This window comes from Acinonyx jubatus, chromosome D1 (genome assembly GCF_027475565.1).
Source record: "Acinonyx jubatus isolate Ajub_Pintada_27869175 chromosome D1, VMU_Ajub_asm_v1.0, whole genome shotgun sequence".
In the NCBI taxonomy this organism is placed as follows: domain Eukaryota; kingdom Metazoa; phylum Chordata; class Mammalia; order Carnivora; family Felidae; genus Acinonyx; species Acinonyx jubatus.
In genome coordinates, this window is record NC_069390.1 from 33,767,431 (window position 1) to 33,790,075 (window position 22,645).

The following is a 22,645-nucleotide window of genomic DNA, read 5'->3' on the forward strand; positions in this document are numbered from 1 at the left end:
AGAAGGATAATTTTGGAAGTGGTGGATATGTTTATGGCATTGATGGTGGTGATGATTTCACAGGTGGATACTTATTTCCAAATTCATCAAGTTGTGTACATTAATTAAATGCAGCTTTTGCATGTCAATCATACCTAAATAAGGTAATTTGAAACAAAACAAGCTATATGTGACAAAACTTGCCTCTCACTCCCAAGAAAAAACAAACTAGTAAATACCCTGACTTGACACTAAGGAATATACAAAAATGAGTAGGGAGGATTGTTTCCTCTCCTTCGGAAAGGAGACAAGGGGTGTTCTCTGATAAGTCTGGTTTGTGGTCACCTAGTTCCAGAGCAGGTAGGCCTGGGAAGCCTAGGCCTTGATAACAACAACAACAACAACAACAACAACAACAAAACCAAAACAACAACAACAACAACAAAAAACAGGTTGGACCCAGGATGTCAATTTGTTGATGACAAATGGAAACTCTCTATGAAATTTGCATTTACTAGGATAGAAAGGGCATATCATCTAACATCACCGGTGAGTCTAAATGTGACAAATTACTCACTTGTGATAAAAATAAGAACTGTGGAATTGTGGAATTTTTCAAAAGTCCACTTAGAGTTTCCTTGTAAATTATACTTCTCCTCTTTAGTCATGTATTTATCCAAACAGAGGATTTTGGTAACTTATTATGTAAGAATACCATCTCTTACACAGGTTTGAAGACAAAACTAACAATATTCCTTTTCCAGACACATCTAATTCTAATTTCCACAGCTGGAAGTTTTGTGTGTCACATATTTGTAGGATTACACCAATGTCTGGAAAGGGTCAAGGGCTCTGTCTTTTTAGGAGACAGACCTGGTTCAAGTCCTAGTTCAGGCCCCTGTGTGAGGGAAGAAGTAGCTAGACCACAGACAAGTTACTCCACATGTCTGATCCTCGCCTGATCTGTAGATGATTATAACCCTGGCTTCATAGAGTTGCCAAGAGGAGTCGACCCACACAAAGTTTAACACGGTCCTTGGCACATAGAATAACTTGATAAATAGCAGTTTCTGCTAATACTCTAATTGTCGCTTGACATTATCCAAAAGCCTGTTTTTAGTCATGTGGTTCTTCATTAATTCACCATTACCCTTGCCAGCTTCGTACCCTGCCTTTTTGGGGGGTATGTGGAAACTTCAGCTAATTTCCTGTGTGTGTTACTTAATACAAGAAAGCTATTTAGGGGCAAAATTGTGAGTGATGTGAAGTACTAAACATAGTAAACATATAAACAAACTTTATATCAGAGAAAAGCTAGTGTACTGATAGCTGAGAGGCATCCTAAGGTGGTCTTTACTTATATGTAGTAAGAAATTGATTTTTCGTTATAGTCTCAGAAATCTGATTTTGACAGAAGGACACAGAACATCTTTCAAAGGTGGAGTCATGGCAACCAAGTTTTCAGGATATATTAATAATACCAATACAGTGTTGAGAAAACTGGATAATCACATGTAGAATAGGGAAAATTGGACCCCTTTTTTACACCACTCACAGAAATTGACTCAAAATGGATTAAAGATGTAAATGGAAGATCCACAAGTATAAAACTACTAGAAGAAAACATGAAGATGATGCTCTTTGATTTTGGTCTTGAAAACAGTTTTTTGGATATGACAAAAAAAAATCACAAAAAGTGCCAGCAACAATAGCAAAAATAAATAAGTATGACTAAATCAAGTCAAAAAGCGTCTGTACAGCCAAGAAACAATCAGCAAAAAAAGGAAACCAACAGAAGTGAAGGGAATATTTTCAAATTATCTATAAAGAGTTTGCAGTTTTCAATATGTATAAGAAATTCCTACAACTCAAAAGCAAAAAAAATTGATTAAAAACTGGATAAAGGACTTGAATAGGCATTTTCTAAAGAAGACACACAAATGGCCGAGTGCATGAAAAGATGCTCATCATCACTAATTAAGGAAATGCAAGTTGAAACCACAATGAGATATCACCTCATAGTCATTAGAATGGCTATTATAGAAAAGACAAGAAGTAATAAATGTTGGGAAGGCTGTGGAGTAAAGGGAGTCCTTGTGAACTGTCGGTGGAAATGTAAATGGACACAGCCACTATGAAAATAGTGTGGAGCTTCCTCAAAAAATTAAAAATCAAACTACCATATGATCTAGCTACTCTTCTGCTGGGTATATATCCAAAGAAATGAAAAAAAAAAAGGCAATGAAAACAGGACATCAAAGAAATATCTGCACCTGTATGTTCATTGGAAGATTATTCACAATAGCCAAGACATGGAAACAACCTAAGTTGTCTGTCAATGGATAAACACACACACACACACACACACACACACACACACACACACACACACACAGTGGAAATTATTCAAATGGAAAAAAAAAAAAAAAGAAAACCCTGCCCCTTGTGACAATGTGAGGGCTAAGTGAAATGAGTCAGAGAAAGACATTATTGTAAGTTCCTACTTACATGTGGAATCTAAAAAAGTTGAACTCTTACAAACCAAGTAGAATGATGGTTACCAGGTCATGGAGATAGAGGAATAGGGAGATGTTGGTCAAAGGGTACAAACCCTGGAATAAAATGATACCAATACAATACTAATAAAATTATTGTTATGTCATGGAAAATAGTATTGCTTTGGATACTGGAAATTATGGCATATATTCAGCAACCATTACCCAAAACACACACACTGGAAAATTGATTCTAATGCAAAGATTTCTGTAAAGCCTGGAATCAAGACAAGGAAAGTGAGTTATACAATTTGAAAGGTTAATAGCACTAGGCTATGGTAGCTCAATATACCCATCTCCATATGGTGTTGAGGCAGTGGGATACCTTGGGTCAGAGTAAATTCTCCCATTAAGAGTTCTCTAGAGGTGCCTGGGTGGCTCAGACAGTTAAGTGTCCGACTTTGGCTCAGGTCATGACCTCATGGTTCATGAGTTTGAGCCCTGCGCTGGGCTCTGTGCTGACAGCCTAGAGCCTGGAGCCTGCTTCAGATTCTGTGTCTCCCTCTCTCTCTCCCCCTCTCTGCCCCCTTGCCCCATACTCTGTCTCTCTGAATCTCAAAAATAAATAAACATCAAAAAAAAATTTTAAGAAAAAAATAAATTAAAAAAAGAGTAACAAGTATTACCAATGTTTGTCTCTCTGTTTTCATATTTTCTTGTTTGATTATCTACTTTCTGGGTGATCTATTTTCTAACCACAACAATTTAATTAACTTCATTAATCAGTAACCAATCAGTTGGTTAACTAATAGCCTTGTTCTTTCTCTTTATGATTGGATCTCAGGAAAAAAGTTGATTGCTAAATATAGTTTGCATTTTTCTGCTTTTACCTATTATGTGTTGGTTTATTGTTAACTTTTAACTTTTAAGGTTTTTAGAGCAGTTTGTTGTTTTATGTAGATATGTTCATTGGGTTATGTCCCAATAAACCCATCATAAGTTGAAAATATCTTTAGTCAAAAATGCATGTAGTACATCTAACCTACTGAACATCATAGCTTAGCCTACCCTACCTTAAATGTGCTCAGAACACTTAGAGTTGGGTGAAGTCATCTACACAAAGCCTATTTTATAGTAAAGTTTTGATGATCTCATGTAATTTACTGAATACTCTCCTGAAAGTGAAAAACAGAATGGTTGTATGGGTACAGGATGATTCTAAATACATTGGTTGTTTGCCCTCGTGATCGTGTGGCTGGCTGGTTGGGAGCTGTGGCTTCTACTGCCCAGCATCATGAGGGAGTATGGTTTACATATCACTGGCCTGGAAAAGATCAAAATTCAAAGTACAGTTTCTCCTAAATTCTTACCACTTTTGCACAATCGTGAAATGGAAAATTGTAAGTTAAACCACCATAATTCAAGGACTGCCTATATATAAAAATTAGCCATATAAAAATCTACATTAAACATCTAATATTAAAATTATAAGTAAGTAAATGTTGGGGCACCTGGGTGGCTCAGTTGGTTAAGCGTCCAACCTTTGGTTTCGGCTCAGGTCATGATCTCACAGTTTGTGAGTTAGAACCCCACATTGAGCTCTGCACTGACAGTGTGGAGCCTGCTGGGATTCTCTCACTCTTTCTCTCAAAATAAAGAAACTTTAAAAAACTTTAAAAAAACAAGTTATAATTAAGTGTATATCAAATGGTTTGTGCAGTGGCCTTTAGCTGATCAATTTATTAATACTTACTAAGACTACCAAGATACTACTTTATAATGGGAATACATTTCTTCAAAACAAGTGGTAAAAATGTTTTTGTATGTAAGATCTTGCATAAGACATTTATAAGTAAATGCAATTTCACCAGCAGCTTGGGATAAAACTAAGTAAATTACAGGTGCGAATGTGCTTTGCAAACTGCACGATAAGCTAAAGTGTCACATTGATCATTAATCACATGAATGTGATCCTGTGCATTAGTGTTAAACTTTCACTCCACACAAAGACTCTGCAGTTGCTACACCATTATACTGAAGAGCAAAGTCGGTGAGAGCACCTGAAACTCCACCCTCATAACTCACCTTCACTGTGTTTGCCTTTGGCAGCCCACACACTCTTCTCAAGCTCACAATGAGATGAGCACAACTTTCGCAAGCCTGTGAGAGGGAACAAAGGAACAAGAAAAATTTTGCTTAGAAACTCAGTAGACCAGAAAGAGAATAGAAAATTATCATGAAAAAAGAGCTTTTCATGTTGACTATAGCTGCTGTAAAACTGCTATCTGGTATAGGTCAAATTAGTTATAAAGAAGTGTGTAGGAAGACACAACTTTTCAGTAAATTGCATTAGAAACTAAGCAGGTGGGTAGGTCTGTGTGCTGTTATGCAAGCTGATTTAGCTGTCGACTTTGAAAAAGCTTAGAATGGCTAGACCTTCCAATTACTTTTTCCCGGGGTGAGTAATGCACTCTTCTAATATCCTGCCCACCCAAACTCAAAGGCTGTATCTTTCTCTTTGTTCACCCTCTGCTCTTCTGTTCAGCCATGCCAAATCAGCAGAATTCCCTGAACATGACCTCTACTTCTTTGACTCTGGAATTTTGGTCAATCTTTTCTTTGTGCCTAAAATGCCTTCTCTACCCATGAGATTGAGGGAAAGTCTACTCTTCTTTTAAAAGAAGACTCAGCTCTAAGGCTACCTTGACAGGCACTTTTCTAAGTGACACCTCCATTTAGAAATAATCATTCCCTTTAAATAAGCCTTTCTCCAGAAATGTTTCTAAGCCTCAAAAGATACCTAATAAAATATAGTAGATGTTGCTATCATCTACTGTTGCTATGTGGCTGTGGGGAGATTAAGATCTCTAACCTCATTTTTTTTTCTTCTGCAAAATAGGAATAATAATAACTACCTTGGAATGTTGTTGTAAACATTAAAGTCTATGCTTATAAATTAGCATTTGTGATGTTAAGTTCTGGCTTTGGTCCTAGTTCATAGCAAGCATTCAATAAGTGGTAGCAATCAACAGCTTCTTCTGCCTATAATTACAGTAATTCCTTCATGTTTATCTGTATGAAGTCCAAGAAGGGCGCTGCTGGAATCTCAAATTTGTATCCAGCCCATCAGAAGCACAGGTGATAACCTGGGTTTAGGACTGGCATCTGGAGGTGGGGGAGAGGAGTCTTACAGGACTGAGCTTATAACCTGTGGAATCCAATGCTATCTCCAGGTAAATAGAGTTATAATTGAATAGAGTTTTATGACACTCAGCTCATATCCCAAGAATTGCTTGTTGGTATGGGGACTCCCCCTCACACTAGAATTGGTATCAGAACCTATTTAGTAGGAAGCCTCATATTTTAGTAGCAGGTCAACTAAATAAATTGGTTTCTTACAATAACAGAAATAAAACAATTCTATAGTTTGTCTATTATTTTGATTCTGGAGTGTGAATATTCTTATAAAGGCAGGGGCTTGAGAAATTTAATGATCACCAGATAAATATGTAATAGAGTCTGTTTTATAATAGTAGAGTTTATTTTATAAAAGTAGAGTATATTTTATACTGTGTTGCACAATATGCCTTTAAATATCGGTTTATGGATCATGAGATTGAAAGAGATTTGAAGACTATTTAATCTAACCCAACTTACTTCACAGATGAGCAAACTGAGACTCAGTGTGTGTTGTATTATGGGCTTGTTAGGAAATATGCAGCTTGGAAGTCACAGAGCTGAGACTTAAGCCCAGGTTTCTTACCTGGCACTTATATAGAAGCCTGTTTACATGTTCCAGTCGTGCTATGAATATGACAAAACAGATAAAATGGTTTTGGGGAGGCAAAGACTAGATTTTTTTTTCAGAATTGCAATAGTAATTTTAAACAACATTTTCAGGTAATGATAGGATTTAAGCTGAATTTGAAGAGTATGTATTTGAAGAATTTGAGTAGACCAAGAAGATTACAAGGTTAATTCAATGTGAGAAATAATGAAGGATAGTGTGGAAATAAAATAGCCAAGGCTTTGTGAGAGGCCTGTTTGTGTAACTCAGACCAATAAATGCAGAGAATGACATAAGGAAGCCAAGAAACATGTAGTCCAATTCAATCATGCAATAGTCAACAAAACTGAAAAATCTTGTCTTTTTCACTAGATCATTAACTGCATCTGAAGGAAACTGAAGAGAGGTCCTAATTACTGAAAGCAAGTTATAGGAAGATTAATCTGGCAATTGTGGGCAGAAGATTATGGAAAAGTTTCCAAGATCACCTGGGAACTCTTAAAGGTAGGTTGAAGCTCCAATCAAGGTTGTAGCAGTAGAAACTCAAATATATGAGCAACATTACAAAAGATACATCAGAAAACCATAGTTGGCTGGTGAATTTGAAAAAGGGGAGAGACAAATAAAATGATAGTTCATGTTAATATTTTAAGTTCCAGAGACCTGACACATGTTTTCCACAGGCTAAACAGGGAGGAAGGTCAAGTAGGTATGAGATATGATAGGCTCAGTTTCAGACTTACTTTGGGTTGAATTTGGGATAATTCAGTGCACGGGCTCATGAGCCTGAGGGGGAGATAGGAGTAGGAGACATAGACCGAGATGTTATGCACATAAAGGTGAGGGCTGAATCTACATAAGGAGTAAACCCTTGGAAAAGAAAATGGGAAGAAAAAAGTACAGGGGGCCAAGACAGATTCCTGACCAATGACAAGAGCTGGTTGCAGAAGAAAGAAAGGAAACCAAAGAAGACATGAAGTGGAGTATTTGGAAAAAACAAACAAAACCAAAAAACAAAAAACAAAGAACTGAAAATACTATAGTGTTTATCTTAGGAGAACTCTATATCTGAAATGTAGTTGGAAAGGCTGTCCTCTATGTCTATGTTTATCAAGTTCAAAATACTAGTTTCTATGTCAGTATGTATATCTGGCTGAATATTTAAATCTTGTATGAAAATTAGAGAAAGCTCAGTAAAGAATGTTGAAAGAAGAACTTCACATTAGACTAATTCATCTTCAGAAACACAACAGTGAGTTAAAATATTTCATTAAAATTTTGGTTTTTAAGTAAGTTCAGACTACTTGTTAAATATTGGAAATCAAAATTGCTATTGCTGTGAAAGCCCTCTGTTAAGAAGATTTATGACTAAGGCAAAAATTAGGTCTGTAGTCCTACACAATGGAAAAGCCTAAACTAATCTGGTTAAGTAGCTTAAATAAACTGACAAATCTGGACACCAATATCATCAGAGGAATTGCATATAATCTGGAAAGGAAGGGCAGCCAACGTGAGAAGTCATTCAAATGCAAAAGCTGAGACTCATCAATGTTGCTTGCAAACACTTACTGATTCAATGAATAATGATCTCTAAACCAGAATGAATGACACACTATAAATGCTGAAGCAAGTTAACCTACACCTGTTCTTCTTGATTAGGATCAAAGGTGTTTGTGTGAATTTTTCTTTTCAAAGAAATAATGCTCATTAGTTCATTAGTTCAGAATGAAAGTGAGCCATGACCAACTAAGTGGATAACCTTGGGAAGTTCCCTTTTCCTTAATTTATGTCTTTGTAAAATGAGGGGATGGAACTGGGTGATCTAAAGTCCCTATTCTCTTATTAAAAAGTAGTTTCCAAATTATTAAACTAGGGTTAAAATATGTTTCTTATCAAACCCTCTGCAACCTGACTTTGCACATAGTTGTAATATAGACATGGATATAGGTATGGGATATATAGTATGATCTAGGGAAAACATTGAATTTAATCATCTGATTGAAAGGAAATAGATTTTCTAGAATAAATTTGTGTAAGGCCTAAAGACAAATATAGATACGCGTTATGTGGAAAATAAATACAAACTTTATGAAACATAGGAAGGCAAAAGTTCTGCTTCTAAGGCAGGAAAGCTTTTAGGAGGTGGGGAAAAAAGATTAGCTGGTTGTTTAGCTCAAAGACAGTAGTGTATGTGGAATTATTATACAGAAATATGAATGCCACGTATGGATGATAAAGGTTTTTGAAGCAATCGTGAAACAATTACTCAAAAGTGGGTCTTCCATTCATGTTGTTCGGTTAGCAACTCTACACCTCAGCAGTTACCCAAATGGCAATACATCCCCCAGCCCACAGCCAGGCTGCTAGGAAGGCACAGCCATAGGGTTTCTCTTTTAGGGAGCCAAAAAAGTTATTTCTGAGCACATTCTCTATCATCCAAAAAATTAGACATTACTCATGAAAGTTTCTAGAAATCCAATATTAACAAGTGAATGGAAGAGGAAATCAAGATATGCTTTAAACTGCAGTCATTCCAGGGGCACCTGGGTGGCTCAGTCAGTTAAACGTCCAACTTCAGCTCAGGTCATGATCTCGCGGTCCGTGAGTTCGAGCCCCACGTCCGGCTCTGTGCTGACAGCTCAGAGCCTGGAGCCTGTTTCAGATTCTGTGTCTCCCTTTCTCTCTGACCCTCCCCCATTCATACTCTGTCTCTCTCTGTCTCAAAAATAAATAAACATTAAAAAAATTATTTTTTAAATAAACTGCAGTCATTCCTTAACACGTATATGGAGATTGTTCTTGTAAAAGAGTGTGAAAACTTAGGAACAAGTAAAGAGTAAGAATTAAAACAAAATGTGATTAGATTGCCAACATTTCTAAAAACATTCATAATAGCCAGGGTTGGCAACATGTAGAGAAATGGGTGCTGCCATATAGTCTTGATAAGACTTTAAACTGGCAAGTCCCATTCACCAGGGGCAGTTTGGCAGTGACTTACAAACTGAAAATGCACATACACTTTAATGGAACAGTTCTACTCCTGAGAGTCTCTCTTCCTGAAACACACACACAGAGCCTAAATATAGATGCACAATGTTTATTGCTTTACTACACCTAAAGTTGGGAAACAAATCATAAAACACATTTGTATGTCTACATTTTACAATCCTATGAAAAGGTCATTAAAATGGATGAGATGGGGGTGCCAGGCTGGCTCAGATGGTAGAGCATGTGACTCTTGATCTCAGAGTTGTGAGTTCAAGTCCCACACTGGGGGACTTAAGAGATTACTTAAAAACAAAATCTTAAAGAAAATGAATGAGGTGGATCTACATGGACTGATATAAAAATATATTATTCTATATTCTTAAGTGAAAAATCAAGTTTCAAAAATTATTATACTATGACCTCCCTGGTTGCAACCCATCCTCTCATATGTATTTACCTGTACTATATAAATTAGCAAGACCATAGAGTAATGTATACATTAAGTTATAATAGTAGTTATCTGCGGTGAGTGGCTTAGAGATATAATGGGGGAATGTACATTTTATTATCATAAAATTTTATAGGAACAGCCTGCAATTTGAGAATGTTAATTTCAAATAATAGAATAATTAACATGAATCTAATGGGCAAAGAGGTAATGCTCTTCTTTGGGGACTTTTATATTACATATGAGTCCTTAACACTAAACATTACATAAATGTTAATCTACACTGGCTATTGTTGCAAGTGATACCTTTAAGTCGCTTAAAAAAATGAAATGGAAAGCTTGTTCTATTCTATAAAACAACTTAAAATTTAAAAAAATATTAAAAATATGTAAATACTAAAGAATATTAATCCTCCCTAATAATCAATGACATGAAAACAAGAATATGGCATCATATTAGCAGAGCTAAAAATGGATAATAATTAAGATTTGCAAGAGTTTGATCAAGCTACTTTTATATATTGCTGGTGGTAACAATTTTTTCTCATGGCATTATAATCTCTTTCATACATATATACGGCTACGTAAAAGCTGAAAATAAATATTTTAGAATATTAAAAATGCTAACATCCAAATAATAATAACTTTCTTCTCTGAACTTTAAATACATTCCAGCTTTTGTAATTATTTATTTTACTTCTGTAGTGAGATAAATATAAAGAAATTTGTGAAAATAGTATTTATTTTTTTAAGTTTTTTTCAATGTTTATTTATTTTTGAGAGAGAGAGAGAGAGAGAGAGAGAGAATGGGGGAGGGGCAGAGAGAGAGGAAGACACGGAATCTGAAGCAGGCTCCAGGCTCTGAGCTGTCAGCGCAGAGTCTGATGCAGGGCTCAAACTCATGAACCACGAGCTCATGGCCTGAGCCCAAGTCCGACACTTAGCCGGCTGAGCCACCCAGGTGCCCCTGAAAATAGTACTGAAAGACTTCAGTTTATTCATTAGAATATCAAAGGTATTCTGACTTGTGTCATTTTTTTTTTTTTTTTTTTTTTTTTAGTGAACTCTTCTATATTAGCCACTTCTGTATGAAGGGGCCTTTTTCCCTCACTTCTCCAAAAATTGAGCTAACATTCAGTTCATGTATAAGGAATTGTGTAAGACAGATACCACATGACGGCTGGCAGTTTGGCTGGATCCTGGCAGGTGCCTATACAGCCTCTGACCAGTACCTGGAGCTTAGCAGGGCTGAATCACCAGTCTCTTTCCCACTTTGAAATTTTTGATATTAATCATTCTCTACCGCCTTTAACCATAATAATTCTTCTAACAGATGCAGGTTTATTTATATGATAGGGCTTAAAAATGAGATGAGAAGGCAAAGGTCTATATTGATTTCACTTTGAGCCTACTTCTTTTCCTTTGAAACTACATCATTGGGGAAAAAATAAAACAGTCAATGCTCTATGGTATTAAGGTATTTATCTGTGCAACAATAGATGCATAAGCATATTTTACCTGAATCATTCATTCATCTCTCTCTCTCTCTCTCTCTCTCACTCTCTCTCTCTCTCACACGCATGCACACACATACACCCCTCTGGCATAGCATCAAAGGCTTATAGAATGACAGAGCCAAAAGAAATTTAGATCCTGTCATCTAGCAGTTTTAAAAGCACGATCCTTGGAGCTCTTGGGTTCTGTGTAGCTTCTCAAGGAAATCTAAGAAGGTGGGAGGGTGTTCAGAGTGTACACAACTGAGCTACTTTAGCTCTGGTTTAAATAAAACCTCTACTTCACTTTCACATCTCACACAGCCTGAGTGTAGCTACTTTAAAAGTACTTCAACCACTGACCAGGTCCATTTTACTCATTTAATAGGTTAGGAAACTAGTGTCCTAGAAAGTTCAGTTACTTAACCAAGGTTCTAAAGCTATGTCAGAGACAGGTCAAGGTATTTAGATTTTTAATTCCAAATGGAAATTGGAAAGTTGATGACGGTGGAAATTCTCTGTAATTCTGGTTTTTCCATGGGGTTGCTATAGCTTATGAAACTCACATTATGAAGAGGCAATTAAGAAAATGAAGAGGTAACCAGGCAACAGTAGTGCCATTTTCTTAATAATGTGAGTGATATTATGCAGGGATAGGTTACTTCTGCTTCAGCTGAGCTGGTGCATATATGGGACAGCACAAGTTGAGCATCTGCTGGGAATTAGCATAGACTTTTTTCTACACACCTGTTCTGCAAAAGAATATCTATAATGAAAGCTCCAGCAGCTTGCTCCTATATGACTGCCAAAATCTGAATAAATAATACCCCCTGGCCACATCATAACATAAGGCAGAGTTGGATCCATGACAAAGCTCTAAAAAAAAAGTGAGGTTTGGTTGGAAAATTATGTGTGTGTGTGTGTGTGTGTGTGTGTGTGTGTGTGTGTGTGTGTGTATGTATATGTAGAAGTAAATGGAATTTTGTGTACCATTCCTCTCCTGTGGGCTTTGGTTTCCTAATCTGTAATGAGGGGAAGGAGACTGATCTTTAAATAGTTTTCAATGCTTATGTTAGTTGAAGTGAGTGCTTTTTGTTTTTAAAATCAGATTCACCGTCAAGAGGGAAAAAAACAAAAGGAGGAAAAACATTAGCAATTGTCTAAGAGACACTTTATCAGGCATTTGTATTGTGTTTTAAAATACCATCTCAGACAAGCTATAACATGAAAATGTATATTATTTAAAAATATGCCTTTTTGTTAACTTTTTTTTAATGTTTATTTATTTTTGAGACAAAGAGAGACAGAGCACGAGTGGGGGAGGGGCAGAGAGCGAGGGAGACACAGAATCTGAAGGAGGCTCTGGGCTCTGAGCTGTCAGCAAAGAGCCCAACGTGGGGCTTGAACCACAAACTGTGAGATCATGACCTGAACTGAAGTCATGACCTCAACCAACTGAACCACCCAGGCACCACAAAAATATGGTTTTGAATAGAATAAGATACAAAATAATTATTTTTAAATGTGAGATGTGTGTGTGTCCAAGGCATAATAATTCCACATGTACACCTGAAGTTAAACCACAATTAGAAGAAAAAATGTGCCAACAGGTAGACTTATCTCCCTCAAATTCATATTCATAACCTTAAGTGGGTCCTTTATGGTGACCAGCAGTCAATATCTTTCCCTGGTCATCTTGTTTTCCTACTCACCTACAAGACTATTTTATATTTTATTCCCTTATTTCAAATTCTGTCTTCTAACACCCACCTCCTCCCCACTCTACACTCTCAGCTGATAATTTTGCTTCCTATTTCACTGAGATTGAAGCAATCTATAGAAAACTTCCACAGCTTCCACCCACATACTGGCATCTGTACCCATATATTCTGACTTCCTGCCTGATACTCTACATAAACTAACTGCATTCCCAGCTAAACCCACCTCCTCTGCTTATTCACCTACTTCAGCCCACTAATTCCCTCATGCTTTTGAATAGAAAGATTCCTTACAGAATCAAGTCTAACCTCCCATCACCATGAAAGCATTAATCCCTAAAAAATTGGAAAGAAGAAAGAAAAAAAAAAAAGCAACCTCTTTTGGCTCCAGTTCTCCTGATGTCTTTTTTTCTCAATTTATTTGTTTCCTTTTGCTCCAAAATTCCACAAAAGTACAGTCAATAGTCACATTACTAATTGCTCTTCTTAAATCTTCCACAAGTTTTGTGGTTTTCTTTGTTTGTTCATTTGTTTTGCCCCATACGTCCACTAAGACTTGTAATAGGGTCACTGATGGTCTCTTTACTGCCAAAGTCAAAAGTCAGTCTTAATCTTCATCTTATTAGCTACATTAGGGACATTTGACATAATTGCTTATGTTTTCTTCCTTGATACACTATCCTCACTTGGCTTCCAAGGTGTTACAGTTCCTTCGCTCTTCGCCAACTCTCTAGATAGACGCTCCTTCTTAGTTTCTGTTGTATGTTCCTCTCATCCTTTGACCTTTTAACTTTGGAAAGGTCTATGACTCAGGCTTTGGACCCTTCCCTTCTTTACTCTATTCTCTATCCTTGGTGATCTAACCTGTCTCATAATTTTAAATATTATCTATATGCTCATACCTCGTAAATGCATATCTCCCATCCAGATATCTCTCCCTAACTCCAGGCATTTATAGCACATCTGTCTTTACATTGCTATTTGGTCTGAAAGAATTTTGTCCAAACTCAACATTCTTATGAATCTTCTGATATTTGTTCCCAGACCCAACTCAACCATAGTTTTCCCATCTCAATCGACGGGGGAAATCTTAGAGACCAAAATCTTGATACTTTTCTTTCATAACCCTCATTAAATCCACTTTCTAAGTATCTGTGTATCCAGAACCTATCCATATCTTCTCACCCTCTCCACTGCTGCGAGTTTCTTAAGTGGTGTCTCTACTGCCCACCATGAAAGTAGGTTTGGGATTGAGAGTGAAGACACATGAGGCAGATGAATTAAAAATGAAATGACTCTTTTGCTTGAAACACTTCATTCAGTGAATTACCATTTCACTAAGTGTAAAAATTCAAGTCCTTATAATTATTAGATGATAACCAGCCCTACAATGCCTGAAATAATCTTGCTTGCCATTGCAGATATAAAAAAACATCTGTTTCAGGAAGTAGCTTTTTCACATCCCTTTTTAAATGCATCTTTAAGAGTTTAAAAACTTAAGAGTTCATCACTGCACAAATGCTTACAGGATAAACACCTGATTATCCTTGTAAGGGAATTATGGGGCATACATAACTTGATTATGAGTTTGTGGTATATCTCTCTACTTTAAGTACCCTGCACTCTTAAAAATGCTGCTTTCATTTCACTTTTTTCTCAGTACTGATGATCCTTTTGGTTTCCTCCTGTATTAGTAGTGTCTTAATTTACTTTATTTCCTAAATTCATGATTTGTATATAAAATTCTATAAATGTTTTGTAAATGTATTACCTGTCTGTTGGCAATACAATACTGATAGTCTTTAAAATATCTTTTTATTGTTACCAATAGTAAATTTGAACTCTTTAAAGAAAAAAAATCCTGGATTCAGGGCAAGAAGGAGCTGAGTACTCCTTTCCACCATTCTCTGTATTTGTTGGTAATCGGCATTATAAAATTGCATATTAATAAAATAATCCTACATGGAGGAACTTCAGTAGAGTATACTGCTAGCTTTTCTTCTTTGGGGAAAAACCTAGTTTATCAGGGTGTTTTGTCATTTTCAAGTATGGGAAAACTTTTTTCCTTCTTCTCCATTTTGGGCTGTTCCCCTTTCTTCTGCCACAATATAAGGGGTCTGACACTATGGGAGTTGCTTCAGGTTTCCTGGCTGGGTCACCTAGTTGATGGGCAGGTCTCAGATTCAGAAGGAGAGGAAGTTGGGAAAGCTCATTTGGCCACACATCAAAGTCTCATTGCCCTAGCTTTCATCAATTATACAGCCGACCTTTTGATATCCGTCAGTCTCTAGTGCTCTATTTATCAATTGGTTCAGAATTCAAGCAATGGGAAAGAGATGCTATCTATGGAGCTCATCAAAATCCAAACATGTTCACAACAATTCAGATAGTAGTTTCTAAGCATCCCATTTTGCAGGTATAGTCTGAGGGCAGGAGGATGTAATGGAAAGTATTGGGCTCTGGTGTCAGACAATCTTTGCTTCTAATGTCAGATGTACTACTATGTCACCCTGAATCAAGTTATTTAACATATCTCAGTCTCTTTTCCCTGATCTATACAATAGCATGAATAAGGACTTCCTCATTGTGGAGTTAGAAGAAAAGGTATACATGAAATGCCTAGAAGGAAACCTAGTACAAATGAATCCTCAGAATTACTGTCTTCCCCTTTATATCAATAATCAATTGAGTAAATAATTGAAATCAAGTCAGAAATAACAATATGTACCAGAAATTAGGAGAAAGTTATTTACAGAAAATAAATGGTTGAGTAGTAGAAAGAACATTTTAGGGGGAAAAAATGGACAGTCTTTTATTTTGAAGAGAAAGCAAAATAAATTCTCTTCTTGCAACACTGAAGTAGACTAGTGAAAAAAAAAGGCACCAGTAAATCTGTCCAAAATTTCTATAGTAGCTGATGTGGGTGGAATAAGAGGACCCTTGATTCATCCAGCCCACTGCCTGTGTTCTGAATAATTACAAGTTTTTATGGCTTCTGCAAGATGTTGTTGATCATTTTATGACAACAAACCCATGAGTATCTGTCTGTGTTAGAACAGTGACACTCACTGGTTATTTCTGATATTGACAGAAATACTTACTACTAAAAACCAGTTCTTTATAAAGCAAAATTTAAAATTATCCTCATAGATGTCAACAAGGTAACAAAAGGATATGCAAAAGTATCTATAGGTATCAAAAGGGAATGCTGAAATACTAGGAGGTACAAAGAAATTACACATATACACATGTGGAATAGTTCAGGCAACTGGGGATATAAGCACATAAGCAGCCAGTGAGTACTATCTTTACATTACAGGAAATAATTCATCAATTAACCCTGAAAGCATAACTTATAAGTATTTGGACCAACATAATTTTAAGAGTTATCCAATACGGAATGATGTTCTTTGGTTGTGGCTCCCTGTCTCCAGAGATACCCAAATATATTTGAACAATTATTAATTGTACTAATCCTAGAGAGGATTCGTGAGTAACAGGAATTCTGGATGATCTTTAAAAACATTCTAGCTTCCAGGTCCCGACATTCAGTGCAAACCCAAATTTACATGACTTATAAACTAATAATGTTGTTCACAGTAAAATCTGGCTCCATTGCTCATATGTAAATTATGCAAACCTTTTTTAATCCTTTAGGCCTTATTAGCTTTGGAATAGGAGGGCTTGCCGAATCAGTGCCTTTGTTATTATTCATCAGTGATAATAACTCACTGCAGTGAAATATAATAGAAGCATCTATGACTTTTTTAAAGTTTATTTGTTTACTTATTTTTAGTGATCTGTACACCGGACATGGGGCTCAAATTCATGACCCTGAGATCAAGAGTCACACGCTCTTCTGACTAAGCCAGTCAGGCAGCCCACATCTACAACTTTTTTATTTGTGGGATGATTTTCTGCCACCTAACACAAAAACAGCAAGAATGATTGACCCTTTCTCTTCTCCTAACCCTTAACCCCAGTAAACACTTCAAGTCTCATAGAAAATTAATCTCTGGTTTAAGGAGGAATGCAATCCGTGTGCATAACTGGCAGGACTCTACCTCGAGAGCATATTAAAATTTTTCTGTCCCTTTTAGACTAGTAAAAACAAAACAACACACAAAAACATAATTTGAATTTCAATGATTTAAATATGTTGCTTAATATTCCTCACTCCCCAAAGCATTAAGGCGAAGGTCAATTAATCTAAGGCCAGGACCAGCCCTGGCACGTCATGTGGACATTTTCTCATTTCTTATTTTAGAGATGTTTACATTCAGGGACTTATAAAGAAACTGCTTACTTGCCTAAGGCAGTTTCAGTAAACTCATTCATGTAATGAGAGTTTATTTTCCTTAGGTACTAAGAACATTTTTACATATAAATCATTGCACAAAAGAGCAGTTATCAATACAAGGACAACAAAAACCCAACCTTGCTACCCACCATCACATTATTACAGAGAATATTAAACCAATTCATTTTCTTTTCTTTGTTAAACACACACGTTTAGACAAGGAACAGCATTAGTGGTACTATTTAAGTAGCTGTTTTCACCATCTGTTTTCCAGTTAGCATTGAAGTATGCTTATCCCAAGAGAATGTACAGGTTAGTACATAAAAACAGAATGATGTAGAGAGTCAGCTCTGTAGTGTAAGAGTTCTACAGACTGAGGGGGAGGAGAAAAAAAAATCCCAGGACGAACATAGTGGAAGCATAGGTGAAGGTAGGAACAGGGAGAAATTTGGCTCAAAGTGTCCCTTGGGCACTGTTTTGTCAGACTCATTTCCAAACAATAACATCTGTAAGAACGAAACCCACAGATATGCTAAAGGTAGTTTTGAAAATTTCAATCTGATCTAATATCTGATGGAAATATGAGTTGATGATCTATTTTACATCTAGACTTTGTATAGAATTACATATCTTTTACATGACCTTTTAAAGAAATATTGATAACTTTTTTTGCTATATATACCTTTAAGTGTGATGAAATACATTTAATGCCTTTTACTAGTCTTACTATCTCTATTAATTTCTTGGCTCAAAAGAGTTTTATTGTTGCTAAGGGAAAAACAAAGGCTTTATCACAAGGGGGTTATAAAAAAATGTGTTAGAGAAATGACAGAAGTAGCAGGCTGTCAATTGGTGACATCTACATCCGTTGCCTCAGATATATTTCTGTCTCTTAAAGATATGCAAAAAAAAGAAAAAAGCAGACGAAGAAGAAGAAGAAGAAGAAGAAGAAGAAGAAGAAGAAGAAGAAGAAAAGAAAAAGAAAAGTATGAGTTATTTTTCAGGTTTTAAAAGTTTCAGAGAGAATTATAAATCAAAGTGTAAGTCATAGTCATTCTTTTTCAGGAAGGGGCAAAGGCATTGTGTAAGTGGTGAAATCAGAGAACAGGGTCTAAATTTTGGTTCTCAGTTTTGTTGTGTGACTCTGGGAAAGCTGCTTACTCTACTGAGCCTTCTGTTTCCCCACTTGGAGAGAGGTAATGATAATTACAATAACAAGAATAATAACTAGAAGTGTGATTTTTTTTTCTTTTTTTTTTTTTTTGAGAGAGAGAGAAAGAGAGAGCAGGGGGGTGGCAGAGGAAGAGAGAGAACGAGAGAGAGAGAATCATGAACAGGCTCCATGCTCAGCATGGAGCCAGCCAAGGGACGCAATCCCATGAACCCTGGGATCATGACTTGAGCAGAAATCAAGAGGCAGCTGCTTAACCAAATGAGCCACGCAGGTGCCCGTAAAATAGTACTTTCACTGAGGATTCAGTGAGATCATGTTATATAAAGTCTCTGACTCCCAAGAAAAGATTATAAACCATAATTACCAAAACTGTGGACAGCAGTCCTTTAAAAACATTTTATTTGCACAGAGCCCACATTCCACTCCTGTTCTTTCAATTTTTATATCCCATCCCCTTTACATCCCCCAACTCTCCAAAATGTGCCATCTTCCTGTGGCCTCCAACAAACACACAGGGACTCTCACACTGAATTGTGATCACAAATGTTGGCAACATAAAGTAGCAAGAATATTTAAATCCCAGCATAATAATCTTTAAATTCTATCTGAATATATTTCTATAAAACAGCCTCTAGCCACCCACACTGGATTTCTTCTATTACAAAGCAAAAGAGTGAAAAACAAGAACAACAGGAACAAACAAACAAAAATAAAGAAATGGAATCCTTGGATCTGCTCTAGACCGAAGCTGGTTCTGCCAAAAGCAAAAACAACAACCCCCATTCCCCCCAAAATCCAGAAACCACAGAGACGTAGATATCATAGTTTCCTAGCAATGTAAAACCTGGATCCATTTACTGGGAATAACAGTTGAGCCAGGTAGTGGGGGGAAAAATCACTCAGGATAAACAAAACGGACATTCAAATGATGGGATGACAGGATGAGTTTCAGAACAGTATCTCAGAGTAGTCTCATCAGTCACTTTTGTTTTCCAATTTAAAGGTTAGGTATTATCTTGAATTGCTGCAAACCAATCATGTTTCATGTCCTGGATTGTAGGAGACAGCCCCACTTTCCCTGAGCACTATGCTCCTCACTCCTGAAGAAAAATGTCTTGTGAGCAAGTACGAAAGGGAGAATGCTCTTGAATGGGCAGCTAATAGTTTCTGCCCTACCTAACTACCAGTAGTTTCTGCCCTAACCAATGAACTTGAACCACAGAAGGCATTATTTAAAATCTTCTTGAAAATGCATTTATTTTTTAAGATAAGAGATACAATCTACTGTGTAACATTTGAAGCAATACATTCCTCTCTGGTGAAAACCCATTTTGATAAAATTCAGAACAAACTTTCACCTGCTTTGTCATCCTTATGTAAAGAAGATATATGCTACTAAATTTATAGTCTTTGTAACATTTTTAAAACGGTTTGAACTGAATAGCTAGCAAAAAGTCATGCAAGAATTCAAAAGTAACTCACTCTTGGAATCCACAGCTCCATTTCATAATATGGGTTAACGGGGATATGTTTGTTCATTGACACAAATAAAGAAGTGTTGTGTGGTAATATAAGGGCTATGGAGATGATTGACTTCATTCTTACTGTTTAAGATAATTCTTAATTTATTTTTTTCTTTCTTACAAATGTTGGTGCCAAAGGTTTTGGAATTTAATGAATATAGAATAGCTCGCACTTCCAAGGTAAACTGTGTTAAGCCCCGCACTAAATTTTAAAGCAGGATTTATTTTAATTTAAGGTACATGATTGGGCTTTGGGGATTTTCTTAATCTCTTAAATTATATTCAGGACTTTTGTGTACGAGTGTATATGCATTTGTTTCTGGGGAGTTGATCCCTAATTTTCATCAAGTTTTCAAAAGGGCTGGGACCCCTAATGATTTCAAGTCCCTGCTTTAAATTGTTTATCAGCAAAATGTTAGGAGGACACATTTCCTCTGATCACTGTAAACAAATCATACTAGACCAAACTGACCTGGAGAACACCTCTGTGTATTTATACATAGTTTTGATTTTATAAACCTGTACAATAATTCTTAAGTACAACTAGGTTTGTGAAATATGAGTAGCATCAAGGCAAGGGCAATAGACAAAGACACTTTGATTTCCAAACATCTTTGCCCATAAAATAAGTATCATTTCCCTAGCAATTAGGGAACAGAAAGGAGCAGATTTACATTCTTGAGTTTTAAAAGAAGGCATCGTATGACTTCTAAGGCATTTGAGGTTTACCCGTAACTCCCCAAATCTCCATGTCACTTCACCAAAGGCATGAAGAAGGTTTTAAATCCATTGCATAGCATTCACAGACCACAGGATATGGAACACTTCCTCAGGTCCATGTATATATGTCCCCCTCTTTTTCAGCCCTGTATTGTATGTGTAAGCACAACATCAAAGCATAGACTTTTGTAGAAGTCCCTAGAATCCTCAGTCAATGCTTGTGTATGTCCACCAATAGCACACAAATATTCTCAGACTCTCCAAACCTTTATAGATATTTAAACTACCTTCCTACTTAGGTTCCTGCCAGAAAAGAAGACAGTCTGAATCCTGACATCATACCACCTTGTTCTGTACATTTCTCTCTCTTCTTTCTCACATGTCACAGTAGTGAAAAGTGTGCATTTTTCTTAGTATTCACCCAGGGACTTTCCTTACATAGCATTTTAAGATCTAACTACTCCTCATATGTTTCTAGGTGCTAGTTATGAGGCAAGTAAGAACTAGACAGTAGAAAGAACAAAAATGTCAATAGACGTATTTACTTATGTGATTGAGAGTGTGCTGTAGTGTGTAACCTCTTAGTGCAATGGGTATTAAATTTTCAAGTTAACATACATACATGGCATGATAATACTGTGTTAATTATTCCTACAAACAGCTACTGGAAATGTGTAACAAAGCTCGACATCTTGGCAAAGGAAGACATGTCAAAGATACTAAGAAATAAACAACAGGATAACCCATGATGTTGCAAGTATCAGAACACTGTGGAACTATGCCAACAGGACACAGCATCATGCTACCTGTTTCCCATTATTATGTCCCAACACACATATTATTCATTTCCTCATTTAATTAGCCCTGATTAAGTGCTAGTCTTTGTGGAGTTTCCCAAGTTGCATAAAACTGGACTTGCCCTCACAAAGCTCATTATCATCACCATCATTAGTTAGATCCTTAGTGTCAGCTACTGTACTCACACCAATCTTGAAAATGGGTATTATAATTACCACTACTTTAAAAAAAGAGGTAACTGAGGTACAGTAAGGTAGAACACTTCACAGTAACACAACAGATTAGTGACAGAATGGGATGAAAGCATGCCTTATCCTCTAGAATTCATTCTTTTAAATAACTTGGAGCTTGTCTGTGTCTACACAACATTATACTGTAAGGAAAGAAGTAATAATGACTGAAAGAGAAGTATATATAAAGCATTTTGATGCAATTTCAGAAAAGATATTAATTTTTAGAAGAGCAAGGTGAGCAAATATTTTGTGAAGAAGATGTTTTGATTCATATCTCCAAGATAAAAAGGTCTCAACTGTGAAAGTTAAATAGAGAGGACTACATGAGAAAATTCTATGGGGAGGGAGGCGGGTAGACAGGCATGGAAGTCAACATATAATTTCGTTTGGCTGGAGGCTAAGTCTCATCAAAGGAAAGAGAATGGAAATAACATTCTTGAGTGTGTTCCTTCATGCTAGTTACCTTGCTGTGTATTTCACATCCTGTACCTCATTTTATTTAATATTTACAAGAACTCAGTGAAGTAGGTATTATTAGAGTTTTAACAAAAATAAATAATTGACAAGATGACAGAGAAAACAGATTCTGGTAAGAAGTTGAAATCAGAGCTAATTATAAACCTTGTGTTCTTTCAGAAATATCATATTTTATATCGTGAAAAAAAAATACTAACGACAAATTTAAAAATGGAAATTTCAACCATATCGGGTAGGGCCTTGAATTCCAGGATGAAAAAAAACAAAAACAAAACGTGAGTTAGCTTTGAAGATAATCATGAGTCATCGTTGGTATTTCACAGCCATACCTTAGATTTCTCTGTATATCAGAAATGCATGTTAGTCATTAACTGATTAAATTTGTCTGTCATGAAGAACCAAGGTCAATAAATTCTGAAATGTGATAATTGAGATTTGTTCTTTCATGCAAACTGTTAGTCCTGAGTCATAACCCCCAAGCAACAATCAGACGTATAAGGACATCAAAATAT

The 22,645-nt window shown here is 36.3% G+C and overlaps 1 protein-coding gene and 1 long non-coding RNA gene across 3 annotated transcripts in view; one reads left to right on the forward strand and one right to left on the reverse strand.

Annotated features, from left to right (window-relative positions):
* ANO3 (anoctamin 3) overlaps nucleotides 1-22,645 on the reverse strand; it is a 415,273-nt gene that overhangs the window by 284,915 nt on the left and 107,713 nt on the right. For both annotated transcript variants that reach the window (XM_027072968.2, XM_053203366.1), the window contains exon 2: nucleotides 4,560-4,634. In XM_027072968.2, coding sequence (XP_026928769.1) covers nucleotides 4,560-4,634 — 75 coding nt within the window. The remainder of the gene's footprint in view (nucleotides 1-4,559; nucleotides 4,635-22,645) is intronic.
* Nucleotides 4,402-10,426, forward strand: LOC113603436 (uncharacterized). Its single transcript, XR_003425021.2, has 3 exons — nucleotides 4,402-4,932; nucleotides 5,529-5,612; nucleotides 6,634-10,426. It is a non-coding gene; the product is annotated as an uncharacterized LOC113603436 (long non-coding RNA).